Below are 23,694 nucleotides of genomic sequence, written 5' to 3' on the forward strand. Positions count from 1 at the left end.
AAGCACATGCTCACATGGCATGGACATAACCTTGAAGGGGAAACATGCTGCGAAAGGCCGTCACTGCCCGCTCTCGCTATCGATAAGATGACCCGCCTATCCCCCCTGTCTAGCGTGCTTTGCAATTGACCCGAGCTTTGCGATCTTTGGACTTTTTCCCAGACGCGCGAAATCTTGGCGCCCTCTCTTCTTCTGCCACCACTACCTACCTCTCACCACCACCACCACCACCGCCAAGTGAAGTGAGGTCAAGTGAAGGGAAGTGGCAGCAGTGGGCAGTATGGCCGGCGAAGAACAAGCGCACACGGCGCATCGCCCCAGCAAAGCGAAATCGAAGAAGAAGCACGACTCGTCCCAACCGAACCCCAAAGCCTTCGCCTTCAGCGCTCCCGGCCGCCTCCAAAAGCAAGGTGCTCGCAGCCATGATATCAAAGAGAAGCGGCTCCATGTCCCGCTCGTCGACAGACTCCCCGAAGAAGCGCCTCCACTCGTCGTCGGCGTCGTAGGACCTCCTGGGGTGGGAAAGACAACGTTGATCAAGAGTTTGGTGAGGAGGTATACCAAGCAAGCTGTATCGCAGCCGGTAGGACCCATCACCGTTGTCACGAGTAAGAGGCGGCGACTCACCTTCATGGAGAGTCCGAGTGATAGCTTGGCTGCCGCGATTGACATGGCAAAAATCGTCGATATCGTGCTACTCATGATTGATGGGAATTATGGCTTCGAAATGGAGACGATGGAGTTCTTGTCTGTGTTGAGTAGTACGGGTATGCCAGGCAATGTGTTTGGCATCTTGACACACCTGGATCTCTTCAGGAAACAGGATACATTGAAGGCGCAGAAGAAAAGGCTCAAGCATCGGTTTTGGTCAGAATTGTACCAGGGTGCAAAACTGTTCTATCTCTCGGGTGTCATCAATGGGCGGTACCCCGATCGAGAGGTGTTGAATTTGTCTCGCTTCTTGAGTGTGATGAAGAATCCACGACCGCTCGTGTGGAGGAACTCGCATCCCTATGCATTGGCCGATCGGATGCTGGACATTACTCCCGAGACCAAGAAGGAAGAGAATCCGAAATGCGATCGGACTGTCGCCCTGTACGGATATCTGCGGGGCACCAATTTCCCATCCCACGATGCGCGAGTCCATATTCCTGGTATTGGAGACCTCAATGTCGAACGAGTCGAATCGCTACCCGACCCGTGCCCTACCCCGTATTTTGAGCAGGCGAAGGAGAAGGCAGATGGTACGAAGAAGAGGAGGAAATTGGGGGAGAAGCAGAAGGTCATATATGCGCCCATGAGCGATGTGGGCGGTGTACTGGTGGATAAAGACGCTGTATACATTGACATCAAAAGCAACACTTTTGACCCGGATGATGACAACGAAGATAGAGGGCTGGGTGAGCAGATGGTTGTCGGATTGCAGGGAGAAAGGAAGCAAGCTGAAGACAATGGTATTGCACTGTTCGATGACGGGCGGCGCATCAAGAGTCTGGACGACGATGATGCTACGAATACTGGAAGGAAGGCCGCGCGTAAAGCTACTTTATACGAGCGAGAAGGCGACGATACAGAGTTGGATAATGAGGATGAAGGGTTCGAGAGTGGGGAGACAGACGACGAAGCGGACCTGGAAGCGCTCCAGCAAGAGTCTGGAAAGGCTCGCAGCTCGAAAAATGACAAGGATACTGAAGTGGAAGGAGATATTGCTTTTGCCGATTCAGACAGCGATCTTGGATCGTTGTCAGACGTGTCTGATCAGGAGCTCGAGGACGATCCGGATGCTGAAGACTCTGACCTGGACTCCGAGGATGATGATGGCGAGGTCCGATGGAAGAGCAATATGGCAGAGCGCGCAAAGGCCTTATCAGGCAGGAAGCATGCATACAGAGTCGCAGATTTGGCGAGAATGATGTATGATGACATGCTGTCAACAGCTCAGCTCGTGAAGAAGTGGCGAGGCGAGGAAGATGAGGATCAGAGTGTCGATGATGAGCAAGACGATGGATTTTTCAGCCGCAGAAAGCCCGGCGACGATGAAGCGCTGGAAGATCGTATGATACCCAAATACGACTATGAAGAACTCGAGAAGAAGTGGACAGACGAGGATAACATGGAAGCCCTGCGTCAACGATTCACGGCTGTCGGCCTGACTGGTGCGAATGGCAATGCGCTTGGCGAGGGCGAAGACGATGACTTTGAAGGTCTCGATGATGACAGCGAAGGCGATGGAGAGTTTGAAGATCTCGAGGCTGGCGACGCGGATGGTGGTGCTGCAATGACAGCCGACAGCATCGAAGACGAACGAGCGAAGAACGCGAAGAAGAAGGAAGAGCTGAAGATGCGTTTTGAAGAAGAAGATCGCGAAGGCTTCTTAAACCCCAAAAACACCAATCGTGAAGCCAACGGCGATGCTGAGGGTGATGAGTTTGGCGAAGACGAGTGGTACGACGCTCAAAAGGCAATGCTCAAGAAACAGCAAGACATCAATCGCAAGGAATTCGAGGATCTTGATGAGGCTACACGAGTCCGCGCCGAAGGGTTCCGAGCCGGAACATATGCTCGTTTGATCCTCTCCGATGTGCCAGTCGAGTTCATTGAGAACTTCGATGCCCGCTTCCCACTCCTCATCGGTGGCTTGCAGCCCACAGAAGAACGCATGGGATTCGTGCAGGTCCGGATCAAACGCCATCGATGGCACAAGAAGATCCTCAAGACCAACGATCCTCTCATCTTCTCTCTCGGTTGGCGAAGATTCCAGTCCACACCGGTGTACAGCATATCCGACTCTCGAACACGAAATCGCATGCTCAAATACACTCCCGAGCACATGCATTGCTTCGGCACATTCTACGGACCTCTCGCCGCTCCCAATACGGGATTCTGCTGCGTACAATCCTTCTCGAACAAGAATCCCGGGTTCCGCATCGCAGCAACAGGTGTGGTTCTCAATGTGGACGAAAGCACCGAGATTGTGAAGAAGCTCAAACTCACCGGCCATCCGTACAAGATCTTCAAGAACACGGCCTTTGTCAAAGACATGTTCTCGTCTGCCCTCGAAATCGCCAAATTCGAAGGCGCAGGCATCAAAACCGTCTCTGGTATCCGCGGACAGATCAAAAAGGCCCTCTCCAAGCCCGAAGGATGTTTCCGAGCGACCTTTGAAGACAAAGTTCTCATGTCCGACATCATCTTCCTCCGCGCCTGGTATCCCATCCGGCCCCATCGCTTCTACAACCCCGTGACCAACCTCCTCGACCGCAGCAGCGACGGCGACGGCGAATGGGAAGGCATGCGTCTCACAGGCCAAGTGCGAGCGGAGCAAAACCTGCCAACTCCACAATTAAAAAACAGCAAATACACTCCCATCGAACGTGCCACGCGCCACTTCAACCCCTTACGAGTGCCCCGAAAACTGCAAGCAGACCTCCCATACAAATCCCAAATCACACAGATGAAGCCACAAAGCAAAGAAACGTACATGCAAAAACGCGCCGTAGTCGTCGGTGGCACGGAAGAGAAAGTGGCGAGAAGGTTGATGCAGCAGGTGATGACGTTGCGAAAGGAAAAAGTGGAAAAGCGTCGGGTGAAACAGGAGGAGCGCAAGGAGGGCTATCGGCGAAAAGTTCGAGAGGGTGAGGAGAAGAAGAGGGAGAGGGAGAAGAGGGAGCGAGATGAGTATTGGAAGAAAGAGGGGAGGAAGAGGAAGAGTTGGGGTGGTGATGCTGAGGGTGGTGGGAAGTTTAAGAAGAGGAGAAAGGAGTAATAAGTAAGTAAATGGGATTTATTTAGGACATGCAATGTAATTTTCAAAAAAGGAATGCAGCTGTTGTACAAAAGTACTGAGATTGTGTCCCGAAAGGCGAATATTCATCTGAGCTTCGAGAAAGTGACGTTGATCATCAACTCATATACAATTCGTTTGAATTCATTTATACGGAAGCCAATAGGTATCGAGTTCTACATATCCCCAAAATCCAGCTCTGGTTCCGTGTAATCGCCCCATTACTAGGTCCTCGCCTCTTCCATATCGCTATCCGCATCCCGACTTCCCACTTCCGACCAGCTATCGGGCGTCGCAATGCCATCGCCTTCCTCAGACAACAAGTCCACATCACTATCGTCGACCAGATCGACGATTTCGATGCCTGAGATCCCGCTGGCTCTCGACTCGGCTCGCGAGGCTGTACGAGAAGGGGGTGCAGAGAGAGAAGCGAATGTGTCAGAATCAGAATCGGTCTGGAAGCCAAATGATGAGTGCGCTCGAGATGTAGGGGTGCGTTGACCTGGGTGTGGTGCGGGATCCTCGCTATAGTCGACTAGCATCGGTGTGCTGCGGTCAAAAGTAGCGGAGCTGGGAGCAGGAGATGGTTCGGCATGGGCAGAGTAGAAACTAGCGTCCATCACATCTGGCACTGGTCGGACAGCAGCAGCAGCGGCAGCGTCACGAACAGGATCAAATGGCAACGCTGAGCCTGCAGATGATGAGGCCAGGGATGCACTCTGCTGCTCAGTGTGGCTGGCCAGTCGTGCTTTGGTCAGTTCGGGAGTAAGACGATAGAGTTCATCTGACGCCTCTGACGCCTCTGACGAGGGTTGGTTGGACTGCGGGTAGAGTGAGATGGGATCTCTGCTCGGAGAGAACTGAGGTTGAAACAGCTCGGCCCATTGGTCACGAGGAGCGAAGGTGGGTGTGGATGGGGTCACATCAACGAGCATCTGCATGTCAGCGGGCATGACCTTGGGCGTCACAGGTTCGGCATTCGCGATGGCATGCGCAGCTTGCTGGTCATCCATCTCCCGGAGACTGGCAGCGATGGCAGCATTCAGTTCTGCGTCGTCGTATTCCGCGGGCTGCCGTTGTCGAACAGTGGCCGATGGACCGGATGAATCCTGCTCCGACAATGATAATGCGATTGCGAGTTGCTCTTCATAGCTCAATGCGGAGTGATCTACCTGCTCTGATGGCTCTGCTGTTGGCGTCGAGTCAAACGCGCCGGGCACCGAAATCGGTGGTGTAGGTGCCCGAGCAGCTTCCGACTGTGTGTCCAGCTGGATTTTCGGTGGAAGAGGAGGCTTGGGTGTCACACTCCGTTCGAGTTCATACTCGTCGCCGAATGGGTTGGCGTATCGCGATCCTGTGAACCAGCCACTTGATTCAGCAGTACTGGACTCTTCCTGTGCAACAGGCTCGACCAGGCGGTGTTCCACTTGCTTCATTTCCTCTTGCACAGGTTCGGGAATGGGGTCAGTATTCGGTGTCGCAGGAAGGTCTTTCTCGTCATTGAGCATTTCCGACCGCTTGAGATTGCCCTCTGCGTCTACGAGCTCGTCAAAAGTCGGCGTTGGTGGTGTCTCGAGCCCAGTAGCCTTCGCAACGGCCTTGCGCTTCTGTTGCAGTTCATATAGTTGTCGATTCCTTCTCGCCAGGTACTCTCTGCCTTTCCTTCTACGCTCCTCTGCCTCGTCTGGGTCCGAGGGACCGCGAATTGGTATCCTCCGAATCGTGCTCGGACTCGACAGCCGCCTACCAGTAGCCAACGCTGCGGCCTGTTGGCTTCCTTCTGCTTCGCGAGCCAGTCCCGCATCATTCCTCACCGTTCTGCCTTCGAAAGCGAAGGCTTCCGCTGCTCTTCTCGCTTGTGGGTCGAGCTCTTCTCCGATCTGTCGTAGCAGTTCGGCAATCTTCTTGCGTTGCTCTTCCAGCCATGCTTGGACCTGCGGGTTCTGGGTGGCCGCAGCGGCCAGGCCAGCGATCAGTGTCAGGGAGATAATGATGCCTCTCGACATGTTAGTGACATGTGTTTCTGGTGAGAAGTCGAGTGAACGGGGTACGAAAAGATGAAGATGTGGCTGCACTAGGTGTACACAGGGTGGCGGACGCCTGCAGTGTCTCGCGTTCGTGGCGTAGTGATGCCTGGGCTGCTGCTAGGAGGTACTCACCTCTCGCCACCGGAGCTGCCATGTCGGCTCGTTGTAGCCTTGCCTTGCCTTGCTTCCTTCTCGATGGAATGCTGCGTCGATTCTCGTTTCACTGCGGAAGTCGACGCTCGATGAAGGACTGCTCGGTTCGTGGTCGAGGAGGTCGGAGGTACCTGTAGGCGATGGGCCGGACGGGAGAGTATGTAGTGAACGAGCTTCTTCGAGCTTACGAATGATGATCAGCAGGAAAGCCAACTCGAGGATCCCCCCCATCCATCCCGCCAATTAATGACGATAATGCAGACCGATAATGCAACGGCCCGAGATCTTATCGTACCCCTAGTCAAGGTCAAAAACGCTCACGTGAGCCTCTACTCAGCCTATAACTGGTGAAGGTGAAAAACGGTCGTTGCCGGGTCGGGCCCTCCACTTCTCATTACAGTACACGAATGCCAAGTATCGCACTCGAAGCATCATGCTCAAAGACACAGAGCAGAGAGCCTACCTGGTAAGGTAGGTATCTTTGGAATTGAAAAAGACGTTTTTGCTTCTCTCCTTTCCTTTGTCCATCATTTCACTTATAACCCAATCCAGCATCGCAAAAGCAAAGACAATCAGCGGGTAGGAGGTAGGCTCTCCACACGTTGACAGCGGGGTCAAAGGAATCTTAACAGCATAACCGACGGCCACAATAAAATACGGTACTATGAAGTCTATGATATATATATAATGCTTTCTTTCCCCTGGGCCCATCAAGGATATGCTTGATTGATCGAATTCGTTCCTGAACATATTGAAGAATACCTTAACCGTCGAACTGCTTTTTCAGAGTTTACATAAGGTACGTACGTACGTCCGTCCCGACGTCAGCGTCAAGGTTGTCGTATCGACTGTTCCCACATCCGAGGCCAGGGCACACTCACTAGTTTGTCTGTCTGTCCTGTGTGTGGACCAACAGCAGCAGCAGCAGTAGTAGTATATAAAGAAAGTATACATGACATCCTCTTAGCTGACTGCTCACAGAGCTTCTTTACTACCTTACCTCATTTCTGTCAATCAATCAATCAATCAATCAACATGCCCACCAAAGGAAGCTGTGTCTGCGGCGAGTGGACTTACGAGTACGAAGGAGAGCCCAGCGGCGTGGTATGTAATCTCCCTCCGAACACGACAAGAGATGATGATGATGAAAAGCCTCTATAGAAAAAAAAACACAATTTCCCTACCTTTAATCTAACATTTCATCCCCCAGGCCATTTGCTATTGCATTCCCTGCCGCAAAACCGCAGGTTCCAATGGCTCCTACAACCTCATGATTCCCCTCGACAAAGTAAGTTCCGCTGACCCCGCACCACCACCACCACCACCACCATCTCCCCATCATCAGTACATACCTTTCCATCTCCTCATCTCCTCATCATCTTTCTTACTTTCGTGCTCCAGTTCAAAAAACTCTCCGGCACAAACTTCCTCTACACGCGCACCGGCGACTCAGGCAAACCCATCAACTACACCAACTGCGGAAAATGCGGCACCATCATGACCGCCGACGTCCAAGCGTTGGAAGGTGTGGTATTGGTCAAGGGCGGTACAGTGGATGATTTGACCTTGGATGCGAAGCTGGCTCCCAAGGTGGAGATTTATCGCAAGACTGCGCCGGAGTGGTGTACGCCTGTTGCTGGGGCGGCGTTGAAGGAGGTTTCGTGAGGTGAGGTCTTGATGGGGTTGGGGGAGACGGGAGGAAAGGGTGGAGGAAGGAAGGAAGGAGCAAACGTGCCACGACAATCAGTGGTGATAAGTCAAGAGTCAGTCAGGGATGATACATTACATGTTGAACAATCTATACTGTAGATCTCGTCTCTACAGCCAGCGGCCTCGGGTCCAGACTGAATCAGGATGCAGCCAGCCCGGCCTTGCCGAGTCGTGCTTCCTCCACCTTTCGATCCGCCTTCGCCTTCTCTGCCGCCAACCGCTTCTGTTCTCGCTCCAACTGATCCGCTCGTCGCACCGCGATATCCTTGGGCTTGTAGTCCGAAAACAGCGTCTTGAGAATCTTCTCACATGTCCAGCAGCCCACATAGTCGGCAATCATCGTGACCACCAGTTTGACCTTGAATTCCGTCGTGAATGGTGTCAACTGCAGTTTTTCGTTGATTTCTGGAACAAACTCGGTCGCACAGCTGAAAGCTACCGATGTGACGAGAACGATACCCCAGTACATGCCCTTGTTCTCCTTGATAGATTCTCGGAAGGGACGACCTTGGTAGTTGATGGCAAATGTCGAAATTTGCTGGATGAGCTGCAAGAGATAGATGGCAGAGTTGAGCAGGGAAGGCTGGAATGTCCCTTCGAGGTCGATTTCAGAGCGGTCTTTCGGGGGTTCAAAGTGATGGACCACGCCAGTAATGTAGACGAGTGTGACAATATGGACTGCAAACTGCGCGAGAACGGATGGGATGATGTACCAGTTCCAGATGTTGTTCTGAGGTCGTTCTTTCGACAACTTCTCCACAGGCTTAGCGCGAGAAATACTCAGAAAGCAGACGCTCATGAGCATGCCACTGATGGTGACTTGGCCATCTCCAAACTTGATCCCGTCGAGGTACAACACACTGAGCGAGTATGCACTGATGAGACAGTTGAGCGCCAAGATCTTGTACATTTGGATGGTGGCCACGAGCGTGCATCGTCCTTGACGGATAATGTTGGGAATGGCCACAACGTTCGCGAGTTTGCTAGTGAAGGGTGCAGCGACGGATGCATCACCAAGCTTGATGGTCGGAGGCTCGTCGTCGAGCTCGCTCTCCATCATGGACATGGAAAGTTTCTCGGCCATCGCACTGGCCGCGTTCTGGGCCTTCTCCCTCTTGAGTTCCTGCTCAGTCTTCTCCACCACCGGCGCAGTGTACTTATCCGCAGTGGCTTCGGCTTTTTCTTCTGCAGCTGCGACCTTTTCTTCAAGCAATTTCTGCTTGACTAATCCTTCACGTTCCATGGCCTGATCGTAGTGTGGGTTCTTGGGTCCAGGTGGGTAGAGGTGGGCAATGTGCGCAGGAACTGGAGGATCGGGTTGATTGAAGCGGTTCATCATGGCCTTCTGCTTCTCGTAAATCTCTTTCATCTTGGCTTCTCGGAAGCTCTTGGCCATCTTGTCCATGTCACTCCTATTACCATTGAGAAGGGCAACACCGATGTGAGCCTGCTTGAGAGCACCGACATCGTTCGTGCCATCACCAGCCATAAGTGTGGTATAGCCCTGCTCTTTGAGACCAAGCAGAATCTCTTCTTTTTGCTTTGGTGAGACACGAGCATAGACCCATGCGTGTCGGAGGAGAGGATGCCATTGTGGAGTGTCTCTAAACTTCGCAAGCCCGTACCCAGTGACACACAGATCTTTCGTTTTGAGGATTTCGGGGTCCAATGGCTTGCTTGGATCCACAGGAATATTCACCTTGTCGTCAACGGTTCTCCAGACCAAGTTCTTGCCGCTGTCATCGTGTTCCGGCGCATCAAGAATGAGCGCATCACGATCCACGATTTCGACCTGTTTAGCGACATGCAATGCTGTAAGTGGATTATCACCGGTGATCATCACCACACGGTGACTGCTCTCGTTGAGCATGCGCACAGCCTCGATCGCATCGTCTTTCAGTGGACATTGCAGCACCAGGAAACCGGCAAAGTGCAGTTGGGACTCCACATCGTCACGCTTAAGGTCGTTGATCTTCTTCTGTGTGATCTCATCGCCGGTTGAGATGTACTTGTAAGCAAGACCCAAAACGCGACCACCATTTCTGCTGAAGTACTTGAACGTCTCCTCATACTTCGAAGGCACATCGAAAAGCATCTTTCGGATGGTTTCGGGCGCACCCTTCACAGCGACGAATGTGCTCTTGGTCTTCTTACCAGTATGACGATCAGAAGTGACAACAGTCGCAACAGAGCTTTGCCGCTTCAAGGCAGAAGAGAATTGGAAACGACGCTTGATCTGCACAAGGTCACCAGCCAACGCCCCTCGTGCGTTGGTGCCGGCCTTTGCGGTGAGTGTGTCGTTTTTGCCGAGAGTCCATCCTAGTGATTGTAATGTGGCCTTCTCCATGGGCTCGCCTACCACGTCGCCCTCCTCGAGCTTGACGAGGGCATGGGCAGTAGCCAAGGTCAGTGTTGTCTCCAACCCAGTGTCGGTGATTCTAGTCAGTTGGCTTTGGGCTCCATCTGCCTCTGTCTTCACCTTTGCGTCCTGTCGACCGAGGAAGAGTCCTGCAACACCCTCGACGACCAAGTCCTCGCCAGTAAGGGTGCCAGTTTTGTCAAAGCATGCCACATCCACACGTCCAGCAAAAGGTATCCGGAAAGGCTCTGTACAGAAGATTGCAAGTTTGCTGAGTGCGGCCAGGGAAGTGTTGACTGCCAGACTGAGTTCCATAGGGAGCTCTGGTGGCACGACGGAGGTCACGATGAGGACACAGTCTAGCAGCAACTTCGATCGCTTTCGGTCTTGCTTGACACCCTCAGTCCAGACATACCAAGATGCAGCAACAGCGAAGACTGTGAGGAAGAGAATGAACAGAAGTGCTTCCACATTACCAGCGCCAATGCGTTCAGTAGAGAAGATCATGGTGCGGACAAGTGCGCCTTGGTTGGTTTCGAATCCAGTCTTGATCACGATGGCTAGAGCACCCTTGTCCGGCGCAGGAGGAACACCAGAGGCAACTTGTGGTATCGTATCGGGCGCATCTGTTGAAGCATTTCCGTGCTGAACTTGCAACACCTTGGTACCGCCCCAGAGAAAAGCGTTCTTATCCAGTCCTTCAGGGTCCAGGTGTGCATCTGCAGGTCGAAGCTGTACCGAGTCCTTGAGGACAGGTGTACTCTCGCCAGAAAGCATGGCCTCGTTTACAATGGCGCTGCCCTCGACAAGCAGCATGTCGCAAGCAACTCCGCTGTCCTCTTTAGTCCGACCCACAGATACCAGATCTCCCGGAAGAAGCGCATCACTTTGCACTTCAACCCACTTATTCTCTCTGTAGACCCAGACCGCATATGGCTTGATACTCATACCGCGAAACTCGGTGAGTGTCCTTTGTCGCTGCCAAACCACGGTGCTCTCGAAGACAACCAGCATGAACAGCGTGAAAAGACTGTAGTACCAATATTCGTCCAGCATCCACAGACCTACACAAAAGATCTGGAAGACGAAGAACGGCGCTACAGCGTGTTCCTTGAACAGTTCGGTGAAAGTTGGGACCGGAATGTCGAACAGATTCTTCCCGTAGTACTGTGTCAATTTCTCAATTTCCGTGCTCTTCTGTAAGCCCTTGGAAGCCTGGAAGCTCCCAATCGTAGGCTTAGGCTCCTCGTCAATCGCATAAGTCAGCGGCGCAAAAGAAGCTTTGCTGTCGTCCCAGAGAAAACGTCTCTTTTGGAACAAAAAGGACACACTTTCGATGCCGCCTGTCCTTTCCCTCTCGATTGTGCAGATCTCACTCGAACCCGCATTCTCTTTGGGAATGACCTTGATCAGACCAGCGTCTCTCACACGATTGACGGAGCTCGCAGTGAACAGGGCGCGAATGTTGACGTTCCAGAAGGTCATGAGCCATGTGAGCGACTGGAGGGTGACGATCGTGCCGGCGTAGACAAACGTCCATTCCTGACCGTTGATGTAGGTGTCATAGCTAGCCTGCGGAAGGTAGTAGCTGAAGAAGAGCGGCCAGAGGAAGACAAAGGGCAGGATGTAGGCGTGAAGGAGGAGAGGGCGCGCGTTGTGGAGAGTGGCCGACTTGATCTCTGCTCGCTCGATCGGGATCTCGACGGGCCTGAGAGACATGGTTAGTGGTTTGTCCAGTATTAGAAGACGATCGCGCAGACCGCAGTGGGTGACGTCCGGGACGGCCTTACATTTTGTTGGTGATGTCGATGGGAGGCAAAGGTCGGGAGTCCCACGTATTCCACTTTGAGGATTGGTCGGTCCTCCGTACTATAATTTTCGGCAGCGCATCCTTCCTTCGGGACGACACTTCACTTCACTTCTCTTGGGTACTCCTCTCCCTCATCCCAACAATATTCACAACACCCAATCTGTCAGGAAATAATCACATAGAAGCTCATCCTGCCGCGGTGTGCGTGATACAGATCAGACCGTAGCGGTCACGAGAACAGAAGAGATACCCAGAATTCATCGACAAGTTCAACTGCCCGCAGAACGTGTTTGTCCACGAGCGAAGAGCATGTTCAATGACTTAGTCGGGAGCACTGAATTTGCAATGAATAGATATCTAAGGTATCTACTGCAACTGTTCGTCGTCATTCTTGCTCTGAGTAGTTGTTGACGGGTGTATACGACACACCAAACCTCAAAAGTGGAACGTGCAAGCAATGTACTTAGGCCAGAAGAAATATTTCACATCTCGCATCTGTATCATTCTCTATACGCATGTCTCATGGCCCGCTACCGTATCGCGTGTGATACCTATGATCAACCAAACAGCGAGTCGACGACCCTAAACGCAACGCCCACGCCATGCTAAGCAGACCCTGAATCCGATCCTCGTCCGTGATGATTTCCTTCCTTCCGTAAGTGAGTCGCAGAGACCTCTTCAGTCTCTCCCGATCCGCCTGTTGAACGCCATTGTATGTCTTCCACATATACAGATAGAATCGCAAAATCCCAAGGGCATCTAAGCCAGGTAGCCAAGATCATCGCCCTCCAGACGTTCGAGGTATTCCTTCTCGATGAGGATATCGATACATTTCTTGATGTCAGAGACCTTGGGCGAGAATCTACTCCTGATTTGGCCAATGGTCTCAGACACGAGCTGTGCGTGCTTCATAGTCTTTCGCGACTTCATGATGCGCACAATTGCAGACTACATGGTCAACATGTCAGTATATGGCGATTGAAATCGTAGTAGAATGGGAGAGACTTACCTGCATGAGCATCTTGCGATCTTCCTCGATGGTCTTGTGCGTGTCCTCGACTTCCTGCTTTTGCTCGGACTTGATAGCGATATTGAGATTGACCTTGAGCTTCTTGTTCTTGAAACCATAGTTGAGACTGTAGGAGGTCCCGCTCTGGGGAGAAGCGCCCTCCGGGCTAGCCGTGAGCACCTTGGCCTTGATCATGATGGCAATGGACGGATCGAGAGTTTCCTTGGCCAGTGAGGTAAGCTCGGCCATATCATCATAAGTGACGGTGTTGCTGTCGTTGAACATGAGGAGGATGGCCATTTGGTAGGTAGACACCGAGAAGGTGTAGGGAACCTTGTTCATCTTGGCGTAGTTGGCGCGGATTTCGCCCTTGCATAAGTGCCATAGCCAGGACAGTTTGCGGCCGCCGTGCTTGTTACTATAGAACGTCTGAAAGCGCTCGTAAGTTTTGATGATCACGTCTGGTGGGGCGAAAGGCGAAGTGGGAGGTTGCAGCGGCCACGATCCGGTCCCGAGAATCTGGTAAGTGGCATCAACCTCTTCCTTGCGATCTTCCTTGTCAATGGTCTGCGAACGCCACTCCTCGTATGCATTATTGAGATCTTTGGAGGTCTGCACGTCCTGAAACATACGCTGCAGCTTGTTGGTGTACTCGAAGCCCGAAGCGTCCTTGAGTTTCGAGATCATGCTGGTCTCAGCATCACCAGATGCAGAGGTGCCGTTGACGAGACGCTTGGCAAGGTGGCGGGAGTAGAACTTCTGGAAGACATCCTTGTCTTCTACGTACTTGAAGATGGTCATGCACTGATCCAGTAACTTCTCCATATTATCCTCTTCCGTAGCCTTGGTGCTCTTCTTGAGGACATTGTCTGAGTGCTTGGCGAGAAGTTCGGGCGATTTACTAGAATTCCTTTCACAGACCTTATTTCTATTGACGTATTCGCGGCAGGCGTTATCCAGAGAGCGGACGAATTCTGATTCGCCAGTGAACGCCTTCTGCACCAAAGCAGAGTATTGAGTGTGGACTTCGAGCAAGGCGTCGACGTACGCTTTTGGATCGAGGCTGTCACCCTGGCCAGCCACCTTCTCCACGGCGAGATGACCAGCCTGTCGCACGTGAAGTTCAAATCGAGCGCGGAGTGGATCAAGGCCTTCCGGGATGCGGGCGAGAAGCTTGTACATACGTGCCATATCGTCTTCGCGGTCATTGTCGAGCAGAATTTGGAATTCATCCCTAAGAGTGGTGGCGTGCTTCGCGATCAAGGCATTTTCGCAGCACTTCATGAGCGGGGCCATGATCTCGTTCAGCAAAAACAGAGGAACACGCTCCTTCTCCTCATCCAGTCTCCGCTCGGCCTTCTTCATGTAGTCGACAACAGAGTTCTCCGCAAGGAACCGGTGCGACTCAACCTCGTAGTACTTCTCCGTGGCTTCAAGATACGGCTTTTCGAAATATGTGCGGTACACGTCCAGAGTGGTCTTGGTGCTGTCTGCCTCATCGATGCCCAGAGAGACAAAGGAGTTGACCACGTCCTTGATCTTCGACTGTTCGATGGTTTCACCGTTCCGCTGCTTCTCCACCAGCCTCAGCACTGCATCCATGACTGCATTCTGGGTACTGCCGAACATGTCCTCCTTCCACCGCACGAGGTGGAGAGTGTAGATGTCGTAGATATCTTTCTTGCCCTCATCCATCTCGCGCTTCACCCAGTGCCGATTCAGATAACGGAACAAGTGGTGGTTGTATGTTCCTGCCTGGGTATATCGCTTCCATTCTTTGATGTAGTATGTTAGGAGAGCCTCGTCGGTGTGCTTGATCATCTCTGCATGCACGGCAGCGAGATGCACTTTCAGATGCTCGTTCAGCCGATGGTAGAGATCTTCGCCGAGAAGGTGCGCTCCCCTATGGTTCGAGTTCAAGTTGCTCTGCTGCGAGCCCATGCCGGCTGCCTTCTGTGCAGTACAGAAGTTGTGAATGCTAGTGTACAGCGACATGTAGGTCTTGAGGTCCACGCCTTCGCTCAAGTTGAACATGATTCGATCCACACCCCACTCGAGGAAGTTCCATGTGCCATTGATATCGTCTTTGCTGGTGGGTATGGGTGGCGCTACACGCGCACTGGCCTTGATGGCCAAGTCGGAGTTGGACATGGCTGATGTGGTGGTGAAGTGGTGACCGGTGAGGATGATGGAGGAAAGACACAGATGAGCGTCGCGCGCTTCTTCGGCGGCTCGACTCTCCACTAGCAGTGAGGATGCCTGAAGCGGCTGCTGTACGTATGGTGAAGGCGGAAGGTAGCCGGAGGGTTCAGACAGCACTCGTGATGCCCGAGTGTTCGACGCGCCGAGCTGGGAGAGAAAGGCGAAGAATGAGATCCTCTAGAAGAAATGTTGCTTTTGTGCATTCAAGCCGGGGGCCGGTGAAGCACGAATGTGTGAAGTGAAGGACCAAGTGTCGAGAGAAAAACATGAAGAGTGTCAGTAAAGTAAGGTAGGGTAGTAAGGTAGGTAGGCCAGCCCCGGCCCAGCCTGCCCTGAGCCTGAGCCTGAGAGGAAGTGACTGCATCATTACCTGGCTGGTACTCAGGGTCTTCATGGGCGCGCAAGGCAGCTGCGTCAAATATTCACTAACAGGCGCAGCACCTACGAGCGGTGATTTACCTATTTACCTTCCATGTGATGGATACAGGTACCAACAACAGCGACTCGAACGTTCTGTTTGTACAGCTATGATACATCTATCCATGCTACCATTACAGCGCCTGCAGACGCCCTTTATGCGCGTACTCACATCTGTACATCGTCTTCGTCTACCGAGCATCATGAGCAGCTCTGGGCACCAACTCACTACCCTCTTCAGCAGTCCGCTCGGCCGGCGGTCTGCTCGACTGCACCTCACTAGCAGCTCCAATTTTGCTACTTTCCGCTGACGCTGTTCCTGCTTGCGCATCGCTTGACTGCGCGAGCGAGGCCTGCGCTCTGTCCTCCTCAGCCTGCACCTCGGCGACTTCGTCATCATCCAGCTCTGCGCCATAGATTTCTGGGTGCTCTCGGAAGCAGTTTTGCATCGTTTTAAAATGTTCGATACACTCCACTCCTTTCGGCTCCTCCTTCGAGTAGACAAAGCAGCTAAATGCAGCTCGGAACTGTTCGCCACAGGGACCATGTGCCATGCCTCCTAGACAGGGGCAGTCCCAATTGATTTCGCCAGTCTCTTCATTGAAAGCGCCTTGCTGTTCCGCCTCTTCTTCAAGGCCCTGTGGTCCTCCTGCCTCTGCGCTCTCTCCGTCTGCTGCAGCTACTGTGGATTGCTGCTCAGTCGTCTGTTTGTCGCTCGTCTGGATTCGAGATGATGGAATATCATGTCGTGCCTGTGCTCGTCGTTGTTGCGCTAACGTGTCGATGCTCAGTTGCGTCTCTCGTTCCGCAGACGTTTCAGGCGCAGCGTGAACAGCATCTGCTCTTCTGTTAGCATTGATTCACGATGCGTCTCCAGCCGGTCTAGCTACGAACATTGTGGCTCTTCCGCAAATACGCTGGATGTGTTGTAGTAATACACCACAGCACCGGCCGCAGTCCATCGAAGGGCCGCTCCTTTCCAGCTGCTCGGTTTTGAAGCTCCCGTACTTGCGAATCGCCTCCCGATGTATCGTTGCGCCTTTGGCACTGTGCGTGCACTTGTCGCAATTCGCAATGCAGGTCTGAACATTGCGACTGTCTATGCCAGGAGAGAAAAGACTGTAGTGGTGAAACTTGCCAACGCAATGGAGAGGCGCGGGCGGTTTCTTGCGATCATAGAACGGCTTAGAAATGCGGTCGGAGAAATTCGCCTTCCGACTCGCATGACTTTTGCGTCAGCCGTAGCGGTCGCGACGGGATGCACTAACATGACATCTATAGACATCTATGGTTATGGATACATACAGGTCCATATCTGATGTATTTCGTGACTGGAGCCACCGCTCTGTCTTCATCCATGGATCTCCTACTGATAGACTGACTTCCTAGTCCCACAGCCCAGAACAGCCGAAATCTCAGGAACCGGAGTGCGACAGCGGACATCCATGTGTCGGACGGCCAAACTACAAGCCCTGGCACCTAGTGATCTACATTCGTTTTCAATGCGAGCGTATGCATCGTTGTGACCTCAGTTCAAGCTGAACAATGAGCGCTTTAATCACTAGTGACACTCAGAGCTGGCACGGTTGTACTCGAGAATCTGGATCCCAGGACATTCAACGGAACCGTTCTTCACATGCATTCCTGCAGAGCGAAATGTGAATCTGACCCCACCAATCCATTTGCTGCTTACTCGTAGTATTCGTACAAGGAAAGATATCGTCGCAGTAAGACGATATTCATCTCGAGGCTCTGAAGTCGAGCCAGTAGCCTGAAAATCAAGCACCGTGTGTGCTTCATTGCATAGAGTGCTTTTTCTCGCAGCCCTGAAAACCCTTGAACCTCCCAACGCCTCGCCAATCGCACATAATGTCACATGTTGCAGGCATACGGAGCTCAATCCCCCTTGGTACTGATATTCGCATCCGAGGTTGCTGCAATCGGCAGAGCAGCCTCCGAGCCAAATGTTGCAGGCGGGCTCGTCAGAGGCGAGTGTTGATGGACGTGAGTGCCTCCCAAGTTACCGATCTGGTGCTCTGGTGGGTTCGGTTAGCATGTGAGATGTTAGGTAAGTTGTTTCAGATGACTAACCAAGCTCTCGTATTCTCAGTTTGAGCATTTGATTCTCTCGTGTCAGCATTTGCGTCTCAGCCTGGTAGAAAGCAGCATCGTCTCTGGTCCCCCCGAGCAAGAAGTCCCCCGTCAATGCCCCAAGGCCGCCGGACTGAGGCGGAAGAGCTGGTGAAGTGCCCCTACTTCCGGGATTCGACACCAGAGCTGACGATGTGCGGGACAAAGAATGTGGCCGGTTGGAATGCTGGTGTAAAGCTGCCGATGTTGATGTCGAGCTAGACGGCATCGGAGTTGGCGCTTCGGCAATGGCGGCGCCAACTGGGATAGGAAGAGTGGACAACGGCGATGGCAATCGAGCATGCTCCGTTGACGGCAACGAGCCCTCTGCGGCCGTGTTTTGTTGTCTTTGCATGGCCGCCAATTGATCCTGCTGGATTCTAATCATCTGTAACAACCGATTGACCTGTGCTTCCTGCTCATTCTCTAGCTCCTGATGCAGCTCACCCAGACTAGGCTGGCGTTGGTGGTTTGGATCTGCTGTGTGCAATGATCTTCTTGCAAACCGCGGACTTCCTGCATTGCTCCCGCTACTCCCGTCACTTTGTTGCAGCTCTCCTGGAGCAGGCACGGCAGGGTCATTTAGTATGAGGTTGTTCAGGAGAGATGATCTGCGCCTTTCAATACTCGGCGACGTGCGGGCTGGTGAGTGGTGAAGGCTTGCATTGATGGTTGCAGCTGCTTGTAGAGAGGACAGCGAGGGCGAGCGCGGCGATGGTGGACTGGGTCGAGCAGCTTCTTGGTTACTGATGGAAATCCTACGCGGGCGCGCAGCGATTGGTGATCCAGGCATTGATGGCGGTCTGGAGGTTGGCAGCGTGTTCAGGTCGGGAGGCATGTTGCGAGAGAAATGGGAGAGATGTAGGGCAGGAGGGGAGAGCTACATGTATACGCCTTACTGATCAGTGGTAAGAGGTAGATACATGGAAGTGAGGTAGGTGTCGTCGTGTTTGTCATGACGTTCCCATGCGAGGTGTGAGCAATGGTCTGCCAGGTGGTGTGCATGCATGGAGAGAGCACTCACGAGACTCGCGGCTCACAGCGGCAGCGGGGCATCTTGCAGCGGCAGCGGCAGCGGCAGCAGCCGTGTCCCACCTCCTGTAGGTACCTGTTGGTGGTGGACTAAACACGTGACCTGCCTTCAGGTTTGCTTCGATGAGGCAAAGGTACGTACACCTGCATGTATGGGGTGGGGGGCTACCTCCGTACCTCCTACGGAGATGCATACTCTGTACAGTACCTCCTACCTCCTACCTCCACCTCCCACCTCCTACTGAGGACCCTACATTTCCTGTCGCACCACACCACACCGCACCGCACCGCACCACGCCGCGCCACGCCGCCGCCCCGAACCCCCATCGAACGCATCGGATGCCGTTCACGGTCATTGCTGCCCATCGGCATGTGGGAGAGGGGGATGGCTAGCGGAGGGTGCGGATCTCTAGCGGTGCTCACACTGCTCCTCCATGCACGGCACGGTGCCCCCGGGTGCCCGTTGCTTCACACAGACCACACGCCATGCGCATCGCTCTCTCTCTCTCTCTTCTCTCGAATCTCGATAGTGACGATACCAACCCAATATCGTCACCGGCAGGGCAGGGGGGAAGTCTTTGGCTCCCGACCGTTTTCTGACATTTCCGAACTGCATTTGTCGCCTCGCTGCTATGGACGCCCACGCCATCCTCGATGAGCCTGAAGTCGATCCGGTGATGTGTTTGAATACCCAGACTCCCAGAGCGTTGCCGCTGAATGCCGCACACACTTTGGCCTTCCGTCGCAGACTGGGTCGCCCTGCCACATGAGAAACAACCCGGCGGAATCTGTCGATCCCTCCCCTGCGTGCGATCGTTGTTGGCTGCATGAAGTCGACAGCCTTGATTGTAATGTTATTTTCAACTCGCCCTTATAACCGTCCTCTGCTATAAGGTACATCTGCCAGCATCGGGAGAGGGATCACACCCTTTCAGCAGCACTTGAATCATGTACACCACGATCGCGTACAACACCGGCGGATGCACCGTCCCCACCCCTTCCCCGTGATCTGCTAGCTGAGAAGTCTCAAGCTGCCGCCGCCACAGAAGCCAATTCCCTGCCAGGGGAGAGACCGCGCACTGTAAATGTACCTAATCATCAGGCAACTGAAGCAAGTACATGTACTGGGAGCGATCTGCCTCATCTCGTTGTACCGTTCGCTTGGAATTGGCGCATCCGCATGTAGCGAACTTCGTAGACGGTTCCTTCCCGAGACATACACCTATGTATCCCTCAGGTGGTACATGTACTTGACATAGGGACAGCGTGTGGTATCGCCATCCATTCGAATCTCTGGACCACCCAGTCACCCAGAAACCGTCCGTACTGCGCGTTCTGTTTATATCCCATCACTCACCCTCCTTGCGACAGGTCATCATTATTAGCTCTCTGTCTGAAGCAAGCTAAGCGCGGGATTCCGGAGGCGACTGTACGTACCGAGACAGCTGCAGGACCTCACGAGTCGCTTTGACTATCCTGAATCTGCGAACTCGCTGCGGCGTCGTGCTAGGGTCACCCATTGCGGTGCCCGATCACATGGATCTGCCTGCTGTGCCGGCTCTCGAGTCCTCCGCTCAAATTCCACAAGATGCCGACAACTCCAGGCTTCCGGAACTATCACGATCTCAGACCACACTCGGTGTTACAGCAGGTTTTTGTGGCTACGACCAGCAGCCCAACCCTAGGCAACATATTCCTGCTTGTTCCGCCGTTACCTCTACTGTCAACAAACGGAAAAGTCTTCGATCGCGTCCATCCCAGATTCTGCATCTCCAAGATGCAGATCCGCTTCCACTCATGAGTGATACCACCACCCTTCCAGTGCCGCAGCTGCGGAAGAGGACATCCAGCAAGATGTCCCTCTTCAGCCTCTTCAGCAAGTCCAAGGTCGACAAGCTCCAAGGTTGTGCGGAACTGGGTCTGGATATCCCAGAGCCTCCGACGCGAACACAACATGCTGACGCAGAAAGCGCAAGCCTGCGGCCTTCGACCTCGAAATCATACTCAGCGAAAGCCGCGATGCTAGCTATCACAGACTCATCGCCTGTGGTACCTATTGATCGCACTGGCAGAGCGCGCACGTTTGAACCTCCTCCGCTGTTCCAGGTCTGGCCGCAAGCTACGAAGCATGCATCATTTGAAGTGTCTCATCTGCCACCAGAGACGGCCTCGCAGAGGTCTAAGCACCGCGGACTTGGTACAGCACTGCATGTGCCAAATGCAGACGCGCAATCGGTGCATTTGTCTGGGGAGAGACACAGCTTCGAGTCTCGAATGAAACTAAAACCAAGTTCACAGGATCCTGACGATGGATCTGTTTCGCCGGTCAACTTGCCTACAAAGCTCATGGTTCTGGTCACTTCTGGTTATTTGTTGCAGTACGCAGCTACTGGAGACCCACAGCGATTCCCCGAGAAGGTTTTACAGCTTCAGAAGGACAGCGCTGCGTACGCGTGCGATCTGATACCTGGCAAGCATCACGTTCTACAAGTTGTTCAATCCGTGGACGACAGTGGAGTCATAATGAACCCAGCTTCAACCTTTTTCTCGAAGCTCGGTCTGCGGAGTCAGGCCACACGCCGTGCTGCTTCGAACATGCTGTTGGTCATGTCTGGAGCGGAGGACATGGATGAATGGATGACTGCCATCCGAGAGGAGATTGAAAGGCAAGGAGGTAAACGAGCGAGATCAGGCTCTTCGTCAGGCAGGGCTCGAGAGTGCGATTCGTCGATGCCCGCTCTGGTGCCAAGTCTGAGCCATCGTTACCAAGTCAAGAGGAGCGCTTCAATTGCGAACGTTTCGCCTGCGAAGCCGCGGACAGCCGATGCCGACACAGCTCCCCCGACTACAACTGATAGGAAGAGCCAGGACACAGGTGCTGCCAAGAGCGTTGAGCAAAGACAGATGACTCCAATCGATCAGGCAAGTTTGTCACGACCTCGCGCTACCTCGGACACCCCGTCCATCAGCTCGTCTATAGCAGTATCGGAGGATCAGAAGCAGCTTGACAAGCTGCGCGATAGCGCACGTTCGTCGCACGCCTCGACTACGCCAACAGCGTCAGCCTCTTTGACTTCCCGCACCAACTCGATAACTTCAAGCCCACCTATGGAGCTTACGAAAGAGAGTCCCAGCCTTCAACAGGACGACCTGACTGTCAACCGATTATACCGCAATCTCTCATCCTACTCGATCTCGAAGCGACGGTCTGCCGTGCTAGCGTCGGCGCCACTTATATGGGAGCCTCTGAGCCCAGAAACCGAGGCCAAGCGCGAGACGGTCGAAAAGTCGCGGGGCTTCCCTGCGCTGAAGCAGCCGCTGTGTTCAGCCCAGAGTATGCTGAAGGGCAAGCAGGCAGGCAAGATCAGCTCTGGTCGTCCTCCGCATCCTGGAGATCAAGTCAGACCCGAATCGTTCCTGGCCGAGCTGCCTAACCCTAGTACATACACATTGAGTCTGCAGCACTCTCGGTCGAGCCCGGATATTTCGCAGTCCCGCACACTCCATTCAATCCAGACGAGGCCGCCGAAGCAAGATTCTCATTCCTTCAGCCTGCCTCTTCGGATCAACACCAGCGACAGCATGCTCCGGCAACCTAGCCGCAGGCGCGTTTCGCAATATACAGAAACAGATATTGGCCTACGTTCCCCCATACCGGCCGCAACCACTCTGATTGCCAAGGTCGATCCCACTGCTGTAGCCGGCACGAATCAAAGGTCGTTCGCAGAGCACGCGGCTGCAGCAGCTGCAGCCATGGACCAGTCTAGACGCGCTTCTGTTGGCAGGCTATCATTGTTTCCACCCGTGTCACCAGTAGGGCCACCACAATCCGCATCGCCCGTTGAAGGTATCAGCGCCACATCTGGGCAAGCATTCCGGCAGTCTAGCTCCCTTCGCCGACCAGCATCTCTCCAGGTTCGAACCGACGTCGCGTTATTGCTGTCCGCGCCACGACTATCTCCCGTGTCACCCAACACTCGGGCGCGATCCAGCGCGGCGCTTCCCAGACGATCCCTCAAGCCTTCTCGATCGGCTGTCGCCATATCAGGCCGTGTATCTCCAGCACGAGCTGCCGGAGAGACATTCAATTTCAGCACCCGCAGATTCATTGGAGAACAGGCAGACGAAGTCACGCCTCTCCCCACGAGATGCGAATCTCCTTATAAGCTCTCGCATGAGCGTAGAGTGAGAGCTTCTGCCTCGCTGCCCGAGATGGACTGTGGCATTTCTCTGGTTGGTCTGGGACCACCTGCACCTCCACCTACCGCGCCTTTGCCGGAACTTCCTCCTGCAGGTCGGCCGTCGAGCCGAGCCACGAGTCGCGCCGGCAGCAGGCAAGGAACACATCCACGCAGTTGCACGCCGATTGGCGTCGCACTCGGCGGATCACCGACCAGTGCGCATGGTTCACCGGCTCCTACGATGCACAGCGTCGGCCTGGGCATCGAAGTCGGCGGGTACTGAGCGAAAAGGCTCAAGCACCACTCTTACGACCGCCACTACTAAGACGACTAATTACTTGACGAATCTCATACCGGAGGGTCTTTCTTTTTTCTTTTTCTTTTCATTTTCTTTTCCTCTGTTTTTTTTTTTTTTTTTTTTCCTTTTTACAGTTGCTCTACAAGAGGCAACTTGCACGGCAGACACCACGAGAGCGACCGCATCGAAGGTCGACGTTGACCGTCGACCTCGATTGTGCAGGTTATGCATCCAATTTTCCTTTTGCTCATCATCATATACGGACGGGAGGGTGTGGGATGTGTACCACGAACGGGACTGGGATGCCACACTTGCATCCGAATTTCTTTTTTTCTCTATTATGTACCGAACTTGCGTTTGTTGTTTTATTTTTATGATACCCCCGGGCATTGATCGCATTGGACGAGGAAGGCCCAAAAGAAAAACGGAGAAATATTATTATCACGTGTAGTAATGAGTAATTGACAGTAGCATCTATCCTGCTATCTACCTTGCAGAAGTGTATCAATCTGCAGCTTCCTCTCTCTCTCTCTCTCTCTCTCTCTACCTACCTACCTACCTACCTACCTTCTCGAGGTAGCT

At 53.4% G+C, this 23,694-nt stretch overlaps 8 protein-coding genes across 8 annotated transcripts; 3 read left to right on the plus strand and 5 right to left on the minus strand.

The window, feature by feature from the left end:
• Window positions 1-474: 474 nt before the first annotated feature.
• SEPMUDRAFT_146973 (DUF663-domain-containing protein) lies at window positions 475-3,803 on the plus strand. The gene has a single exon (XM_016904000.1). It carries the CDS (start codon window positions 632-634, stop codon window positions 3,764-3,766), a length of 3,135 nt encoding a protein of 1,044 aa, XP_016763088.1. The 5' UTR covers window positions 475-631; the 3' UTR covers window positions 3,767-3,803.
• Window positions 3,804-3,920: 117 nt separating this feature from the next.
• On the minus strand, window positions 3,921-6,132 carry SEPMUDRAFT_146974 (uncharacterized protein). The gene is made up of 2 exons (XM_016904001.1): window positions 5,944-6,132; window positions 3,921-5,780 (listed from the first exon to the last, which is right to left on the minus strand). The coding sequence occupies exons 1-2, from the start codon at window positions 5,963-5,965 to the stop codon at window positions 4,009-4,011; spliced, it is 1,794 nt and encodes a 597-aa protein (XP_016763089.1). The 5' UTR covers window positions 5,966-6,132; the 3' UTR covers window positions 3,921-4,008.
• An 867-nt stretch (window positions 6,133-6,999) lies between these two features.
• Window positions 7,000-7,629, plus strand: SEPMUDRAFT_37223 (uncharacterized protein; the record flags this gene model as incomplete). The annotated part of the gene is made up of 3 exons (XM_016908664.1): window positions 7,000-7,068; window positions 7,175-7,252; window positions 7,366-7,629. 3 exons carry the CDS (start codon window positions 7,000-7,002, stop codon window positions 7,627-7,629), a joined length of 411 nt encoding a protein of 136 aa, XP_016763090.1.
• A 184-nt stretch (window positions 7,630-7,813) lies between these two features.
• On the minus strand, window positions 7,814-11,752 carry SEPMUDRAFT_37042 (cation-transporting ATPase 4; the record flags this gene model as incomplete). Its single annotated transcript, XM_016908660.1, has 1 exon — window positions 7,814-11,752. One exon carries the CDS (start codon window positions 11,750-11,752, stop codon window positions 7,814-7,816), a length of 3,939 nt encoding a protein of 1,312 aa, XP_016763091.1.
• Window positions 11,753-12,279: 527 nt separating this feature from the next.
• Window positions 12,280-15,288, minus strand: SEPMUDRAFT_146975 (Cullin-domain-containing protein). The gene is made up of 2 exons (XM_016904002.1): window positions 12,853-15,288; window positions 12,280-12,791 (listed from the first exon to the last, which is right to left on the minus strand). The coding sequence occupies exons 1-2, from the start codon at window positions 15,001-15,003 to the stop codon at window positions 12,603-12,605; spliced, it is 2,340 nt and encodes a 779-aa protein (XP_016763092.1). The 5' UTR covers window positions 15,004-15,288; the 3' UTR covers window positions 12,280-12,602.
• Window positions 15,289-15,553: 265 nt separating this feature from the next.
• SEPMUDRAFT_146976 (uncharacterized protein) lies at window positions 15,554-16,615 on the minus strand. The gene is made up of 2 exons (XM_016904003.1): window positions 16,366-16,615; window positions 15,554-16,309 (listed from the first exon to the last, which is right to left on the minus strand). Exons 1-2 carry the CDS (start codon window positions 16,559-16,561, stop codon window positions 15,663-15,665), a joined length of 843 nt encoding a protein of 280 aa, XP_016763093.1. The 5' UTR covers window positions 16,562-16,615; the 3' UTR covers window positions 15,554-15,662.
• A 56-nt stretch (window positions 16,616-16,671) lies between these two features.
• Window positions 16,672-18,534, minus strand: SEPMUDRAFT_146977 (uncharacterized protein). Its single transcript, XM_016904004.1, has 2 exons — window positions 17,563-18,534; window positions 16,672-17,507 (listed from the first exon to the last, which is right to left on the minus strand). Exons 1-2 carry the CDS (start codon window positions 18,437-18,439, stop codon window positions 17,368-17,370), a joined length of 1,017 nt encoding a protein of 338 aa, XP_016763094.1. The 5' UTR covers window positions 18,440-18,534; the 3' UTR covers window positions 16,672-17,367.
• Window positions 18,535-20,373: 1,839 nt separating this feature from the next.
• On the plus strand, window positions 20,374-23,211 carry SEPMUDRAFT_146978 (uncharacterized protein). The gene has a single exon (XM_016904005.1). The coding sequence runs from the start codon at window positions 20,431-20,433 to the stop codon at window positions 23,095-23,097; it is 2,667 nt and encodes an 888-aa protein (XP_016763095.1). The 5' UTR covers window positions 20,374-20,430; the 3' UTR covers window positions 23,098-23,211.
• The last annotated feature ends 483 nt before the right edge of the window (window positions 23,212-23,694 follow it).

The sequence above is a fragment of the Sphaerulina musiva genome, assembly GCF_000320565.1.
Source record: "Sphaerulina musiva SO2202 unplaced genomic scaffold SEPMUscaffold_2, whole genome shotgun sequence".
NCBI lineage: Eukaryota > Fungi > Ascomycota > Dothideomycetes > Mycosphaerellales > Mycosphaerellaceae > Sphaerulina > Sphaerulina musiva.

Coding starts and splice junctions, on each gene's coding strand:
- SEPMUDRAFT_146973 (XM_016904000.1), top strand. CDS start 632: ATGGAGAGTCCGAGTGATAGCTTGGCTGCCGCGATTGACATGGCAAAA.
- SEPMUDRAFT_146974 (XM_016904001.1), bottom strand. CDS start 5,965: ATGGCAGCTCCGGTGGCGAGAG. Junction 5,781..5,943: donor GGCAGCTCCGGTGGCGAGAG/GTGAGTACCTCC, acceptor ACATGTCGAGAG/GCATCATTATCTCCCTGACA.
- SEPMUDRAFT_146975 (XM_016904002.1), bottom strand. CDS start 15,003: ATGTCCAACTCCGACTTGGCCATCAAGGCCAGTGCGCGTGTAGCGCCA. Junction 12,792..12,852: donor ATCGCAAGATGCTCATGCAG/GTAAGTCTCTCC, acceptor TTGACCATGTAG/TCTGCAATTGTGCGCATCAT.
- SEPMUDRAFT_146976 (XM_016904003.1), bottom strand. CDS start 16,561: ATGTTCAGACCTGCATTGCGAATTGCGACAAGTGCACGCACAGTGCCA. Junction 16,310..16,365: donor ATTTGCGGAAGAGCCACAAT/GTTCGTAGCTAG, acceptor ACAGAAGAGCAG/ATGCTGTTCACGCTGCGCCT.
- SEPMUDRAFT_146977 (XM_016904004.1), bottom strand. CDS start 18,439: ATGCCTCCCGACCTGAACACGCTGCCAACCTCCAGACCGCCATCAATG. Junction 17,508..17,562: donor ACTGAGAATACGAGAGCTTG/GTTAGTCATCTG, acceptor CGAACCCACCAG/AGCACCAGATCGGTAACTTG.
- SEPMUDRAFT_146978 (XM_016904005.1), top strand. CDS start 20,431: ATGAGTGATACCACCACCCTTCCAGTGCCGCAGCTGCGGAAGAGGACA.